The sequence below is a fragment of the Rattus norvegicus genome, chromosome 9, assembly GCF_021556685.1.
Source record: "Rattus norvegicus strain SHRSP/BbbUtx chromosome 9, alternate assembly SHRSP_T2T, whole genome shotgun sequence".
In the NCBI taxonomy this organism is placed as follows: Eukaryota; Metazoa; Chordata; class Mammalia; order Rodentia; family Muridae; genus Rattus; species Rattus norvegicus.
The window spans coordinates 14,868,078-14,881,517 of NC_141542.1; the positions used below are offsets into that span (position 1 = coordinate 14,868,078).

Consider the following 13,440-nt stretch of genomic DNA (forward strand, 5'->3'; position numbering starts at 1 on the left):
TGTATGTGGGCTTTCTATCATTTTTGCTCTTATTGAAGGCCAGCTTTAGTCCATGGTGATCTGATAGGGAACATGGGATTATTTCAATCTTCTTGTATCTGTTGAGTCCTGTTTTGTGTCTGATTATATGGTCAGTTTTGGAGGAGGTACCATGAGGTGCTGCAAAGGTGGTCTATTCTATTTTTTTGGATTAAATGTTTATAGATATGTTAAATCCATTTGGTTCATAACATCTGTTAGTTTCTCTGTGTCTGTGTTTAGTTTCTCTTTCCATGTTATGTCCATTATTAGAGTGGGTTGCAATGTGTTCTTTGAGCTTAATAAAGTTTCTTTTATGAATGTAGGTGCCCTTCGATTTGTGCTGCAAGGTTATAGCAGGGTATTACCTAGCATGGTCCATTAAATAGCAGTGTGCTTTGGGTGGCAATGAGATGACCTTTGTGTCTAGTAGGGCCCCAAGAAATGGTTCAGTATGTGGGGTTATGGAGGGTGCCTAACAACTGCTGATACACAGTTCATGTAGAACTGCATGGTTGGTGAACAGAAAGGCTTGTCATAGAGTATGTTACGTGGGGCTTTGTGGGGAAATATTCAGCTGGTTCTAGATGAGCAATACATTTGAGGAGATGGTTTTGGGGGATGGGACTTCAAGCTGGGGCAAATACTACTAATGGTATTTGAGCAGAGCAGCTGGAGGACATATGTGTCAAGTCCTGACTTGCTGGTATGTATTGAATAGAGTGGTGGAGAGAGAGGCATCCAGACCTGATACATTGTAATGTTTGTGGAGTTTTGGTATGTGTTTGTGTGTGCATGGAAAAAGGTCTCAGTTAAGACCTAATATCTAGAGGTATATGTGGTATAGGGCCACAAGTATTTGCATGGGCTGGTACCTACTAGTGTTGGAGCTGTGCTGTGTCCAGCAGAGCCTGGTAACTTGAAGTCTTTGTGGGGGAGCAGGAGGATGTCTGCACGTGTTGATAACTAGCAGTGTGTATAGAGAATTCATAGGACACGTGCAGCTCTAGGCTTTCTGTTTTCTAGGAGAAGCAGCATTGAGACACTCAAGCTACAGAATGTTCCATGTCTTTCCCATCTTTTACCTCACTCTTCTACTTTCCTGAGGTATTTGGAAGTCAAAAGCAAAGCTAACAGTAAGAGCTGGAAGGGACAACACAGCTTTGGGTTGTGATCATTCTTCTATCCCACATTCTTGTGGAGAAATCTTGGAAGTGGATAAGGGAGTCTTGAGTGTAAAACAGCAGCAAACAAAGCACATCTGCCTGTCTGCCAGGACGTTCCCTTGGTACTGCTAAATAGTAAATCAGTATCTTGGCATAGGATAGGAATTTGTGGCACCTGGGTGTTACAGTGATGAGGCTCACTCTAGATGTCCTAAGGAGGTGTTTGAACAAGCCAGGCTCCACATTCTGTATTTTCTTGTCTGGTAAATGCAGAGCTCCTGTGTCCATAGTTCACCTTTTCTGTGTTATGTTGTTACTGAATAATCCTCTTCACAACGTCACAGTTAGGTAATTCTCTTAGGTAACTTTTATATGAACACTATAGTGTTTAGATTTTGTTACAGTGTAATATTGGTGACAGTGTTCATTATTTCAATGGCTTTCCTACTTGCTTTTTTATGCTTCTTTTGCAACCCTTGTGGATAAACAATGTTATCTGCCTTGATTTGCCTGTGTGCCTTTGACAGAACTAGCTGACTTGAATTAGGTGATCTCTTGCTGGTTTTTGTGGTCAATCTCATGTGTTCAGTCTTTGTTCCTTCCTTGTAGCACTTTCTGTTTCTTGGAGGCTTTGTGTGGAAAGTGCTAGAACCAGAAGTGCAGGGTCTTGAGGAATCTTTTCTGCCCTCTTCCAGTAATTTGTTACATTTGGTATTTGAGCATCATACTATATTTGGCTAAGTCTATAGATGAAGTGCAAAAGTTCCCTCATGTTAACAACTTTATATTTCTATCAACCAAGTGTTAAAGTTTTCTTAATGACAATTTACGTAAGTTATGTTGGAATTCTTGAATACCTCAGTATTTAAATAGAATTTTTCAGTGAGAAATTGTCTAATAGGATGACCTCCAGTTCACCCTCTTCAGGTTAGTTGTAGCCAGGCATAATTGGTCCATGGACATTGCCTTTCTCAGATCTAGTCTAGAGGCCCAACAGTTGTGCATTCCCTTCTCAAGACTCTACTGAGACACGTTCCTCATCTGATAAGGCCAGTTTCCTTGGTAATCCAAGAGGACATAGATGACCTTCCTGCACTGTAGAAAGCATTAAAATGAATTGGGGATCTCATCTCCCGAAAGGCTTTCACAGAGGGTCTTTATTCCCAGATACTACTGAGAAGTGAGGATGGTAGTCTATAGGTAGATGATGGAATAGAAACCATTTCATTGTTATTCACAACATGTCTTTCTGATGCTGTGTAGAGCCTCTATGATCCTTTAAAGCTCATGCAATGGCCTGATGGTCTCCCAGCAGAAGGGTGGTGTGACATGCTATCCTCCATCTCTGGATAAGTGTTGAGTGTGAAGGTCCTGGGATTGGGAAGTGGAAATGAACTTCAGGATGTGGCCAGGGACCTACAAGAGAAGAAATATTATGGATCAATGAAGAAGCTGGCCAAGAGTTGCACATTCTCCAAGCCCAATACCTGTAACCCTGGCAGATAACAGTAGGCTTATTTTTTTTAGTGGAATCAGGACTGAGACAGATATAAAATTTAGTGTCTTCCAGTGTGAAAGTCGCTACAATGACATCATTATTGTCTCTTCTGTCACCTCTGACTACAAGTTAATGATTTCTCACTGATGCCCTGTTACTTTTCAGAAATCAGGCCCTAGAAGCAAAGGAGGTAAAGCATTCCTCACCAAAATGTCTAAACATATGCATCTAATTCTTGCACCACAACTCACATATATTTACATGAGACTAAATGCACACATGCTGAAAGTAAATCTCCACAATAGAATATGTCCAAAAGAGTCTGAAAATATTAGAAGAGAAAGGACAGCCAATGAGAGATCTGGATTTGGCCTCTGAGTCTCCAAAGAAGCCAGGTGCACTGGTTACATATGGTCAAAAGGTTTACTGGGTAGAACTTAAAACACTGTCCCAACCAAAACTGATCTGTCCAAAAAAGCAAGGTACAGAGCATCTCAAGGACTCAGTTTTGTCCTCTATGAGGTGAATACCTGTGGAATGTTTTGAGATGATCTTTGTGAAGACCCTGCTACAAATAGCTGGCACTGACTGCCCCTGCTCCTATTCCCTCCAGCAGATAGGGAAGGAAGGATGTACTGGATGTGGGGTCCTGGTACTCATCTGATTTCTCTCCTATCGGGTAAAAGTCTACATGAAGCAATGCTCCTCACTGAGTAGCAAGGGTACACAAAGTACCCATCAGATTTATGCATTTCATTTCTTGCTATTGAAATTTATCATCTTAGATGGCATTTAGTTGGATCTTGAGCCTATGATTCATGAAGGGGTGTTGAATTTTGTCAAATGCTTTCTCAGCATCTAATGAAATGATCATGTGGTTTTGTTCTTTCAGTTTGTTTATATGATGGATCACGTTGATGGTTTTCCGTATATTAAACCATCCCTGCATGCCTGGGATGAAGCCTACTTGATCATGGTGGATGATTGTTTTGATGTGCTCTTGAATTCGGTTTGCCAGAATTTTATTGAGTATTTTTGCGTCGATATTCATAAGGGAAATTGGTCTGAAGTTCTCTTTCTTTGTTGTGTCTTTGTGTGGTTTAGGTATAAGAGTAATTGTGGCTTCGTAGAAGGAATTCGGTAGTGCTCCATCTGTTTCAATTTTGTGGAATAGTTTGGATAATATTGGTATGAGGTCTTCTATGAATGTTTGATAGAATTCTGCCCTAAACCCGTCTGGTCCTGGGCTCTTTTTGGTTGGAAGACCTTTAATGACTGCTTCTAATTCTTTAGCAGTTATGGGGTTGTTTAACTGGTTTATCTGTTCCTGATTTAACTTCGATACCTGGTATCTGTCTAGGAAATTGTCCATTTCCTGAAGATTTTCAAATTTTGTTGAATATAGGTTTTTATAGTAAGATCTGATGATTTTTTGAATTTCCTCTGAATCTGTAGTTATGTCTCCCTTTTCATTTCTAATTTTGTTAATTTGGACGCACTCTCTGTGTCCTCTCGTTAGTCTGGCTAAGGGTTTATCTATCTTGTTGATTTTCTCAAAGAACCAACTTTTGGTTCTGTTGATTCTTTCTATGGTCCTTTTTGTTTCTACTTGGTTGATTTCAGCTCTGAGTTTGATTATTTCCTGCCTTCTACTCCTCCTGGGTGTATTTGCTTCTTTTTGTTCTAGAGCTTTTAGGTGTGCTGTCAAGCTGCTGACATATGCTCTTTCCTGTTTCTTTCTGCAGGCACTCAGCGCTATGAGTTTTCCTCTTAGCACAGCTTTCATTGTGTCCCATAAGTTTGGGTATGTTGTATCTTCATTTTCATTAAATTCTAAAAAGTTTTTAATTTCTTTCTTTATTTCTTCCTTGACCAGGTTATCATTGAGTAGAGCATTGTTCAATTTCCACGTATATGTGGGCATTCTTCCCTTATTGTTATTGAAGACCAGTTTTAGGCCGTGGTGGTCCGATAGCACGCATGGGATTATCTCTATCTTTCTGTACCTGTTGAGGCCTGTTTTTTGACCAATTATATGGTCAATTTTGGAGAAAGTACCATGAGGAGCTGAGAAGAAGGTATATCCTTTTGCTTTAGGATAGAATGTTCTATAAATATCCGTTAAGTCCATTTGGCTCATGACTTCTCTTAGTCTGTCGACATCACTGTTTAATTTCTGTTTCCATGATCTGTCCATTGATGAGAGTGGGGTGTTGAAGTCTCCCACTATTATTGTGTGAGGTGCAATGTGTGTTTTGAGCTTTAGTAAGGTTTCTTTTACGTATGTAGGTGCCCTTGTATTTGGGGCATAGATATTTAGGATTGAGAGTTCATCTTGGTGGATTTTTCCTTTGATGAATATGAAGTGTCCTTCCTTATCTTTTTTGTTGACTTTTAGTTGGAAATTGATTTTATTTGATATTAGAATGGCTACTCCAGCTTGCTTCTTCTGACCATTTGCTTGGAAAGTTGTTTTCCAGCCTTTCACTCTGAGGTAGTGTCTGTCTTTGTCTCTGAGGTGTGTTTCCTGTAGGCAGCAGAATGCAGGGTCCTCATTGCGTATCCAGTTTGTTAATCTATGTCTTTTTATTGGGGAGTTGAGGCCATTGATATTGAGAGATATTAAGGAATAGTGATTATTGCTTCCCTTTATATTCATATTTGGATGTGAGGTTATGTTTGTGTGCTTTCATTCTCTTTGTTTTGTTGCCAAGACGATTAGTTTCTTGCTTCTTCTAGGGTATAGTTTGCCTCCTTAGGTTGGGCTTTACCATTTATTATCCTTTGTAGTGCTGGATTTGTAGAAAGATACTGTGTAAATTTGGTTTTGTCATGGAATATCTTGGTTTGTCCATCAATGTTAATTGAGAGTTTTGCTGGATACAGTAACCTGGGCTGGCATTTGTGTTCTCTTATGGTCTGTATGACCTCAGTCCAGGATCTTCTGGCCTTCATAGTTTCTGGCGAGAAGTCTGGTGTGATTCTGATAGGTCTCCCTTTATATGTTACTTGACCTTTTTCCCTTACTGCTTTTAATATTCTTTCTTTATTTTGTGCGTTTGGTGTTTTGACAATTATGTGACGGGAGGTGTTTCTTTTCTGGTCCAATCTATTTGGAGTTCTGTAGGCTTCTTGTATGTCTATGGGTATCTCTTTTTTTAGGTTAGGGAAGTTTTCTTCTATGATTTTGTTGAAGATATTTACTGGTCCTTTGAGCTGGGAGTCTTCACTCTCTTCTATACCTATTATCCTTAGGTTTGATCTTCTCATTGAGTCCTGGATTTCCTGTATGTTTTGGACCAGTAGCTTTTTCCGCTTTACATTATCTTTGACAGTTGAGTCAATGATTTCTATGGAATCTTCTGCTCCTGAGATTCTCTCTTCCATCTCTTGAATTCTGTTGGTGAGGCTTGTATCTACACCTCCTTGTCTCTTCTTTTGGTTTTCTATATCCAGGGTTGTTTCCATGTGTTCTTTCTTGATTGCTTCTATTTCCATTTTTAATTCCTTCAACTGTTTGATTGTGTTTTCCTGGAATTCTTTCAGGGATTTTTGCGATTCCTCTCTGTAGGCTTTTACTTGTTTATTAATGTTTTCCTGTGCTTCCCTAAGTGTGTTCATGTCTTTCTTGAAGTCCTCCAGCATCATGATCAAATATGATTTTGAAACTAGATCTTGCTTTTCTGGTGTGTTTGGATATTCCATGTTTGTTTTGGTGGGAGAATTGGGCTCCAATGATGGCATGTAGTCTTGGTTTCTGTTGCTTGGGTTCCTGCGCTTGCCTCTCGCCATCAGATTATCTCTAGTGTTACTTTGTTCTGCTATTTCTGACAGTGGCTAGACTGTCCTATAAGCCTGTGTGACAGGAGTGCTGTCGACCTGTTTTCCTCTCTTTCAGTCAGTTATGGGGACAGAGTGTTCTGCTTTCTGGCGTGTAGTTTTTCCTCTCTACAGGTCTTCAGCTGTTCCTGTGGGCCTGTGTCTTGAGTTCACCAGGCAGCTTTCTTGCAGCAGAAAATTTGGTCTTACCTGTGGTCCCGAGGCTCAGGTTCGCTCGTGGGGTGCTGCCCACGGGCTCTCTGCAGCGGCAGCAACCAGGAAGACCTGTGCCGCCCCTTCCGGGAACTTCAGTGCACCAGGGTTCCAGATGGTCTTTGGCTTTTTCCTCTGGCGTCCGAGATGTGTGTGCAGGGAGCAGTCACTTCTGGTTTCCCAGGCTTGTCTGCCTCTCTGAAGGTTTAGCTCTCCCTCCCACGGGATTTGGGTGCAGAGAACTATTTATCCGGTCTGTTTCTTTCAGGTTCCGGCGGTGTCTCAGGTACAGGGGTTCTGCCGCTCCTGGGCCCTTCCCCACGGGAGCCCAGAGGCCTTATACAGTTTCCTCTTGGGCCAGGGATGTGGGCAGGGGTGAGCAGAGTTGGTGGTCTCTTCCGCTCTGCAGCCTCAGGAGTGCCCACCTGACCAGGCGGTTGGGTCTCTCTCTCACCGGGTCTGGGAGCAGAGAGCTGTTGCGGGCCGGGATCCGCGGGTGTGGGACTTCCTGTAAACACAGAACGTGCCCGGTCCTAGAGAAATTCTGCTTTCCTGTGTCCCAAGCTCACCAGGCAGCTTTCTTGCAGCAGAAAATTTGGTCTTACCTGTGGTCCCGAGGCTCAGGTTCGCTCGTGGGGTGCTCACCACGGGCTCTCTGCAGCGGCAGCCGGCATGGCACTTTTTAATTAGAATATTTTCTCTCTCTGTCTCTGTCTCTGTCTCTGTCTCTGTCTCTGTCTCTGTCTCTGTCTCTGTCTCTCTCTCTCTCTCTCTCTCTCTCTCTCTCTTTGTGTTCTGTGTGAGTTTATCCACATAATTTATAGATTTTAAATCTATAAACCACGAAGTCTGGAGAAGGCTGGACATACATACAGGACACATGCCATTTCTTGACATGTACAACACAGACTTTGTCTTAAACTATTGTCCAAAGACTTCTTTTACAGCTTAGAAGAGCATTTAAATCATAGAGGTAATGTAATTGAATAAATAGTAATCATTCAAAAAGAGCAAAGTCAAGAGGCTTGTGAGCCCAGTTTTAAGGGAAGTTATAAACCATATATTAAGGACATATTTTGAATAGACAAAATTCACAAACATAGCCAATAAGAAGACAGATTTGGAGAGAATAAACAATAGATATATTTGCGAGTTTTCCAATAAAAATATAAACTGGATAGAATTAATCTTCTCCCCTATATAGCTTTTGTTTTAGCTTCTTTCTGAATTTTCTGAACATGCCAGAAAATTATTTGGCCATGTTATGTTCATTTGGCATTCATTTCTATGTTTTGAGATTTTTACAATTTATACTGTCATGGGGGCACCAATGCCAAGGCAGACATTTAGAAGTCAAAAGACAATTTTTTAGAAGTTGTTTTCTTCTTCCATCATGAGGGTTCTGAGAATTAAACTCAATTTCTGGGAATTGACCTCAGTTCTGGGAATGATCAGCTTTGATAACAAATACCTTACATTTATCCTGACATGAACCTTTATCTTAGATGAGGTTGATATTCCAGATGGAGAATAGTGTTATGTCCCAGATACAAAGCATGCTCAGTGATATTTTGTGTCTCTTTCATGTTTTTCATAAGCCTCAAATATTTCAAACTACTTCCAGCACCATGCTACTTTCTTAGATAAGTTGTTCCTGGAGAGAATACCTATATCGTTTATGCTTGTTCTTTCAGAATTGTGTGCTCTCTAGTGTCTTTTTCCCCATGTCAGTTATCCAAATAATTTTACTGATGTGCTGTGCAATCTGGAAAATGTTAACAAGTGTACTGATTAAACAAAATTGCAAGTGTTGGGACTAATACAGGCTTTTGAAGATTGTGGTAGAGGTGTCCTCTTTAGAAAAGTGCTGAACAAATTTGAATTGGATTTTCAAGCAAACACCTGTATATCTGGAAAACACTGCTGATTTTTATTAGATTTGTTGAGGGCTTTGTACAAATTGGGCTATGGAGATTGTATAGTATTTGCTGTTTAAGCATTGGGGGTGTAAATTCCCATTCCCAGGACATATAGAATAATCCAGTAACCTTAGTGCTCTAGGGCAGAGAGAAGAGTACATGTGGGGAGACCCATGGATCCAGCTGCATATGTAGCAGAGGATTGCATCGACTGGTATCAAAAGGAAGAGAAGACCTTTGTCTTGTGAAGGCTCATTTCCTAATGTAGAGGAATGCCAGTGTAGTGAAGCATAGTGGGTGGATGGGAAGGGGAGCATTAGGAGTGATGGCAAAGGGGTTGAACTGGGAAAGGGCATAACTTGAAATTTAAACACATAAAATATCCAGTAAAATAAATGAAATTTAGAAAAAGAAAATTATTTTTTAAAAAGATTTTCCAATTTTGTGGAGTGCAAATTTTTAATATATTTCCTTATGATTCCCTGGATTTTCTCAGTTTCTGTTGTTATCTCTCTCTTTTCATTTCTAATCATGGTACTTTGGATATTTTCTCTCTGTCTTTTATTTAATTTGACTAAGAGTTTTGTCAATCTTGCTGATTTTGTCAAAAAAATCAACCTTTTGTTACATTGATTCTTTGTATTTGTTCCAATTTTATTTACTTCAGCCCTGACTTTGGTTATTTCTTGCCATCTCCTTCTTTTGGTTGTGATTTCTCTTTTATTCTATAGCTTTTAGGTATGCTCACAGTTTCTAATATAGCAGCTCTTAACAACCCTGTGAAGCACTTAGTTCCTCTGAGAACTGTCTTTATTGTGTCCTTTAAGTGTGAACATGTAGAGTAACCATTTTCATTCAATTCTAGAAAGTGTTTAATTTCTTTCTTAATTTCTGGCTTGACTTCTTTTCATTCAGTAGTGACCTGTTCTTTTACCATGAGTTTGTAAAGCTTTCTGTCTTTTAGTTTTTTGTTTCATTTTTCTATTGTTGGTATCCGGCTTCTCTTGTGACAGTCAGAAAGAATGTAGAGAGTTATTTCAACTTTCTTGTATGTGCAGACTTTGTGTCTAAGTATGTGATCAATTTAGGAGAAAGTTCTATGATGTGGGAAGAAGAAAGTATATTCTTTTGTATTTGAGTGAAACGTTCTGTAAATATTTGTCAGATCCATTTGGTTTTTGATGTCAGCTCTGGTATTTCTTTGTTTAGTTTTGTCTGGATGACATGTCAACTGAGTAGAGTATTGAAGTCTCCTACTATCTGTGTTCTAGGGTCAATATATGAGTAAAGCTGTAAAAATGCTTCTATTATTATTATGCGTTCACGAATGGATGCTAAGAATTGAGCACTTAAACTGAAAATTAAATCAAATAATTAGGAACTAATTAGTTGGCACAGGTAATTTCAAGACAAGAGAGCATTTAGGCTATGTTGTGGCTTCTTCTGAACTCTCTTGTCTACATCTGTGGTGAAAAAGAGCAACTGTTGGATAGACAGATTGGGAAAAAAAATCTGCAGATTACTGACTAGGAAAAGACCAAGTGAAAATTTCAGCTAAGGTATATGCTGAAAAAGAGGCTGTGATTGTTACCTGTAATCCCCTGCTCTGCTGTGGGATGATATGAACATACACTGAGGAAAAACTCCACCTATAGCAGGCCTCAACTTCTGAACATGCAAATTTGTTTAAAAGGTGTCAGTCTGAACTGAGACTGCCACAGAAGGGGATGGATCCCTGATCCTCAACAGTACCCCCAAAATCCAAGAGTAAAGCTGTAACCATGAAGGACAAAAAGCATTGGAGACCTCAAGGTGTTAGTGATACCAGATATAAGAGAGGTCTGCTAAGGAAGGTTACATGAGCTTATTAATTGGCTCATTCTTAAACTGGACTGAATCATTTTTACTATCCATTTTTTCTGCACCCAGTCTGTTATCAGTATTTATCATGAGCAGAAATAAATAAATGATTGATAGCAAACAAATGGAGTAATTGAAACTCTTTTATTGAATTTTGTGTATATAGAGACATGCTAGTAAAATAATCATAAGTCAATGCTAGTAAAGCTAAAATGTTTATAAACGTTCTAACAGTTACTTAACTACTCTTCTGATGTAATGTTTCATTGACTTGATTAATTCTTGTCTCTAAAAGTAATAGTTAAAAATTGCCAATGTGTAAATTATGAATACAGTCGTGTACTTACAAAGCCAGAATAATATGTTTTACAATTTATCTCTTTCAAGTTCTGCTATTTTAATTTCTGAATACAAAGGAAACTCCCAGAAGAATAAAGCCAAAAGAGGCTTAAGTTCGACACTATTATGTTTCCAAAGTTTACCTTAAATCTACAGTTAACCAGTAGATGGTTGGAGACCAGAGTCACTCCTTTTATAGGCTAGAGTGACTCTGGGCTCTTATGAACTTAACCCTGACAGGAAGCAGATGTAGGGACTTCAGTTTAGTTTGGATTGTAAGAGGGGACTCTCTACCTAGAGAAACTTTGAATAATTTCAAGACTTAGAAGCAAACAATAAAATTTTACAATACAATTCGGATATAATTTTTTTTATATAATAGACATTGTTAATTAACTATACACATATGGTTAGATTTCGGCAGTAACCAAGCGATTGTCTATAAGTTCAACAAAATTTCAGACTTTTCTAGTATTTTATAACCACATCATTGGGAATGTATTAGTGAGCTTTCTTTCAGTATAACAAGTATCTGGGAAAAGCAACTTATAAAGACAGAAGCTTTATTTTAGCTCTTGGGTTTGGAATTTACATTCTGTGGAGAGCTGGACAGAATATCATGGTGAGGGTAAATGGCAAAGCAAAACTATCCACCTCATTTTATTGAATTTTTCATGGCCAAGAAACAAGGAAAAGGAAGACCCAGGGCCAGGAGCACTCATTCTCTTCTAGGCCATGTTCCAGTTTCTTAGCTTCCATCCACTAACTTGTACTACACCTTCTCATAGCTCTTGCTGGTAGTAACACATGCTGTGCCCACGTCCTCAACATTTAGGAGAAAGTGTACATTTGAGTGATAGAAAGCAAATGTCATTCTAGCTCATGCTAGGTACCCTGAGCTCACATATATATCCTGCTCATGCCACAGGCTGCTCCTGCTGATCTCAGCTTAGCAGTGCTGACGTCTGCAACTAAAGTGAAAGGGTAAGTGCTGAGAATTTGTGACCTAAACATGTGTGCCTTTCTGTCTTCTGAGCCACCATTCAGTCATGCAACATGCTGTGTTCTCCATATTGCCTGGTTACTGGGAGTAAAAGGATGCCCAAGACATGGAGCGAGTGGGAGGTGGAAGGAAGTATGCTGGCAAGCAAATGCAGATGGACTCTGCTAAAGTGGGCAAAAGTACAAGCTGTTCCTCAGAAGAGATGACAGGAGATCAAAATGCAATTGGCAGCAAGTTGAACACCAAGCTTCCATTCTTTTTTTATCAAGACACAATTTGTGCTTTCCAAAGGTCACCCTCATGCCTTTCTTCTGTTTCTTTTATGACTCAGAACTAGGGTTCCGTTTATTAAGATTTGGATTTCTGACATCTCCTTGAAGTCCTTCCCTCAATTTCCTCCTACCAGGTAGAAAATGTTCCAGTGAGCATGTTGCAACAAGTTGTCCACAAACTGAGTCTTCCCACTGTAACCAGGAAAAACACCGATTGAGCAGAAAGAAATTAGGAATTTCTGTACATTCATTTAGATGATTTCTAATATTTGTGTTTTTGTACATAAGATAGTTATTTAGAGTTAGAATATAGGCTATAACTCCTAGAAGGATGTCATCATAAAATTTATACTATTCAAGTTTGTTTATTTATTAGCTTATTAAGCTGTCTTACTGATTTGTACTGAATAGTGGAGAAAGTATACACTGGACATAATCTGATTTTGTGAATTGTAATGTGATGTCAGTAATAACAGAGTCGGTGTCACAGTCCTTGGCATTTACAGTTTGCTTTCCGATCTTCCTTTGGCTGGATTGAGGCTTGCAGACAGACTCCTGTCCTTGATGTCTATCTTCTCATCTTGATCAGAGTTCCATGCAGAAGTTTAGAGAGGTTCTGTCCATCTTTTGCTTATAGATATCATCAAACCTCTCATTCTGGGCCACAGTAAAGTGGTTTTTCCAATCACCCACAATTCCTAAAGGACAAAGGCCAGACAAAAGCATCAGTGTGTGGTTGACAGACTGTGTCCCTGACTGGAGTGTGCAGTACCCACATTGGTGCTGTCCTGACAGGAGCTCAATTCCTCACCACTTTACCTCTCCTTAATGAGAAGGGGGTTTAGTTGTCTTTGTGCAGGGGCTCTGGCATCTAAATCAAGTCAATCAATTCAATGTGACCCAGAATCTTGGCTCTACTGTGCTACATACACATATTAGATAGTCACAATTATAAAAATGAAGGAATGGTAGACATATAGCCATACAAGGAGATCTTAAGATGTTATACTGGCCAGAGATCTGGGGCATAAGAAAATACATATTGTGATACTCCAAGTATATGCCACCTAAGAACAAACAAACTTACAGTGAGAAATGAGAATATTTTCTTCTGAAGGAAAGATTGCCTGCAAAGGATATTCCAGGATATCGACCAAGCTGATGGAATTCTTTTCTACTTTGATCACTTAGTTTTATCTGTTTGTAAGAATGTATTGAACTGTATCATTTATTTCTATGAATTGTTTATAGTAGATTATGTTATTGGAATGAGATTCTATTTTTATTTTTTAAATAATTTTAGAGAGATCATCACTGTAACACTTGTGATTCT

General features: G+C 39.3%; 1 protein-coding gene across 5 annotated transcripts in view; it reads right to left on the reverse strand.

Moving 5' to 3' along the window:
* Positions 1-10,618: 10,618 nt before the first annotated feature.
* Positions 10,619-13,440, reverse strand: part of Sult1c2al1 (sulfotransferase family 1C member 2A like 1) — a 40,876-nt gene continuing 38,054 nt past the window's right edge. For 2 of the 5 annotated variants that reach the window (NM_001428985.1, NM_001428984.1), the window contains 1 exon segment: positions 10,619-12,805. In NM_001428985.1, coding sequence (NP_001415914.1) covers positions 12,693-12,805 — 113 coding nt within the window. In that variant the 3' untranslated portion in view covers positions 10,619-12,692. 5 annotated transcript variants of the gene reach the window in all.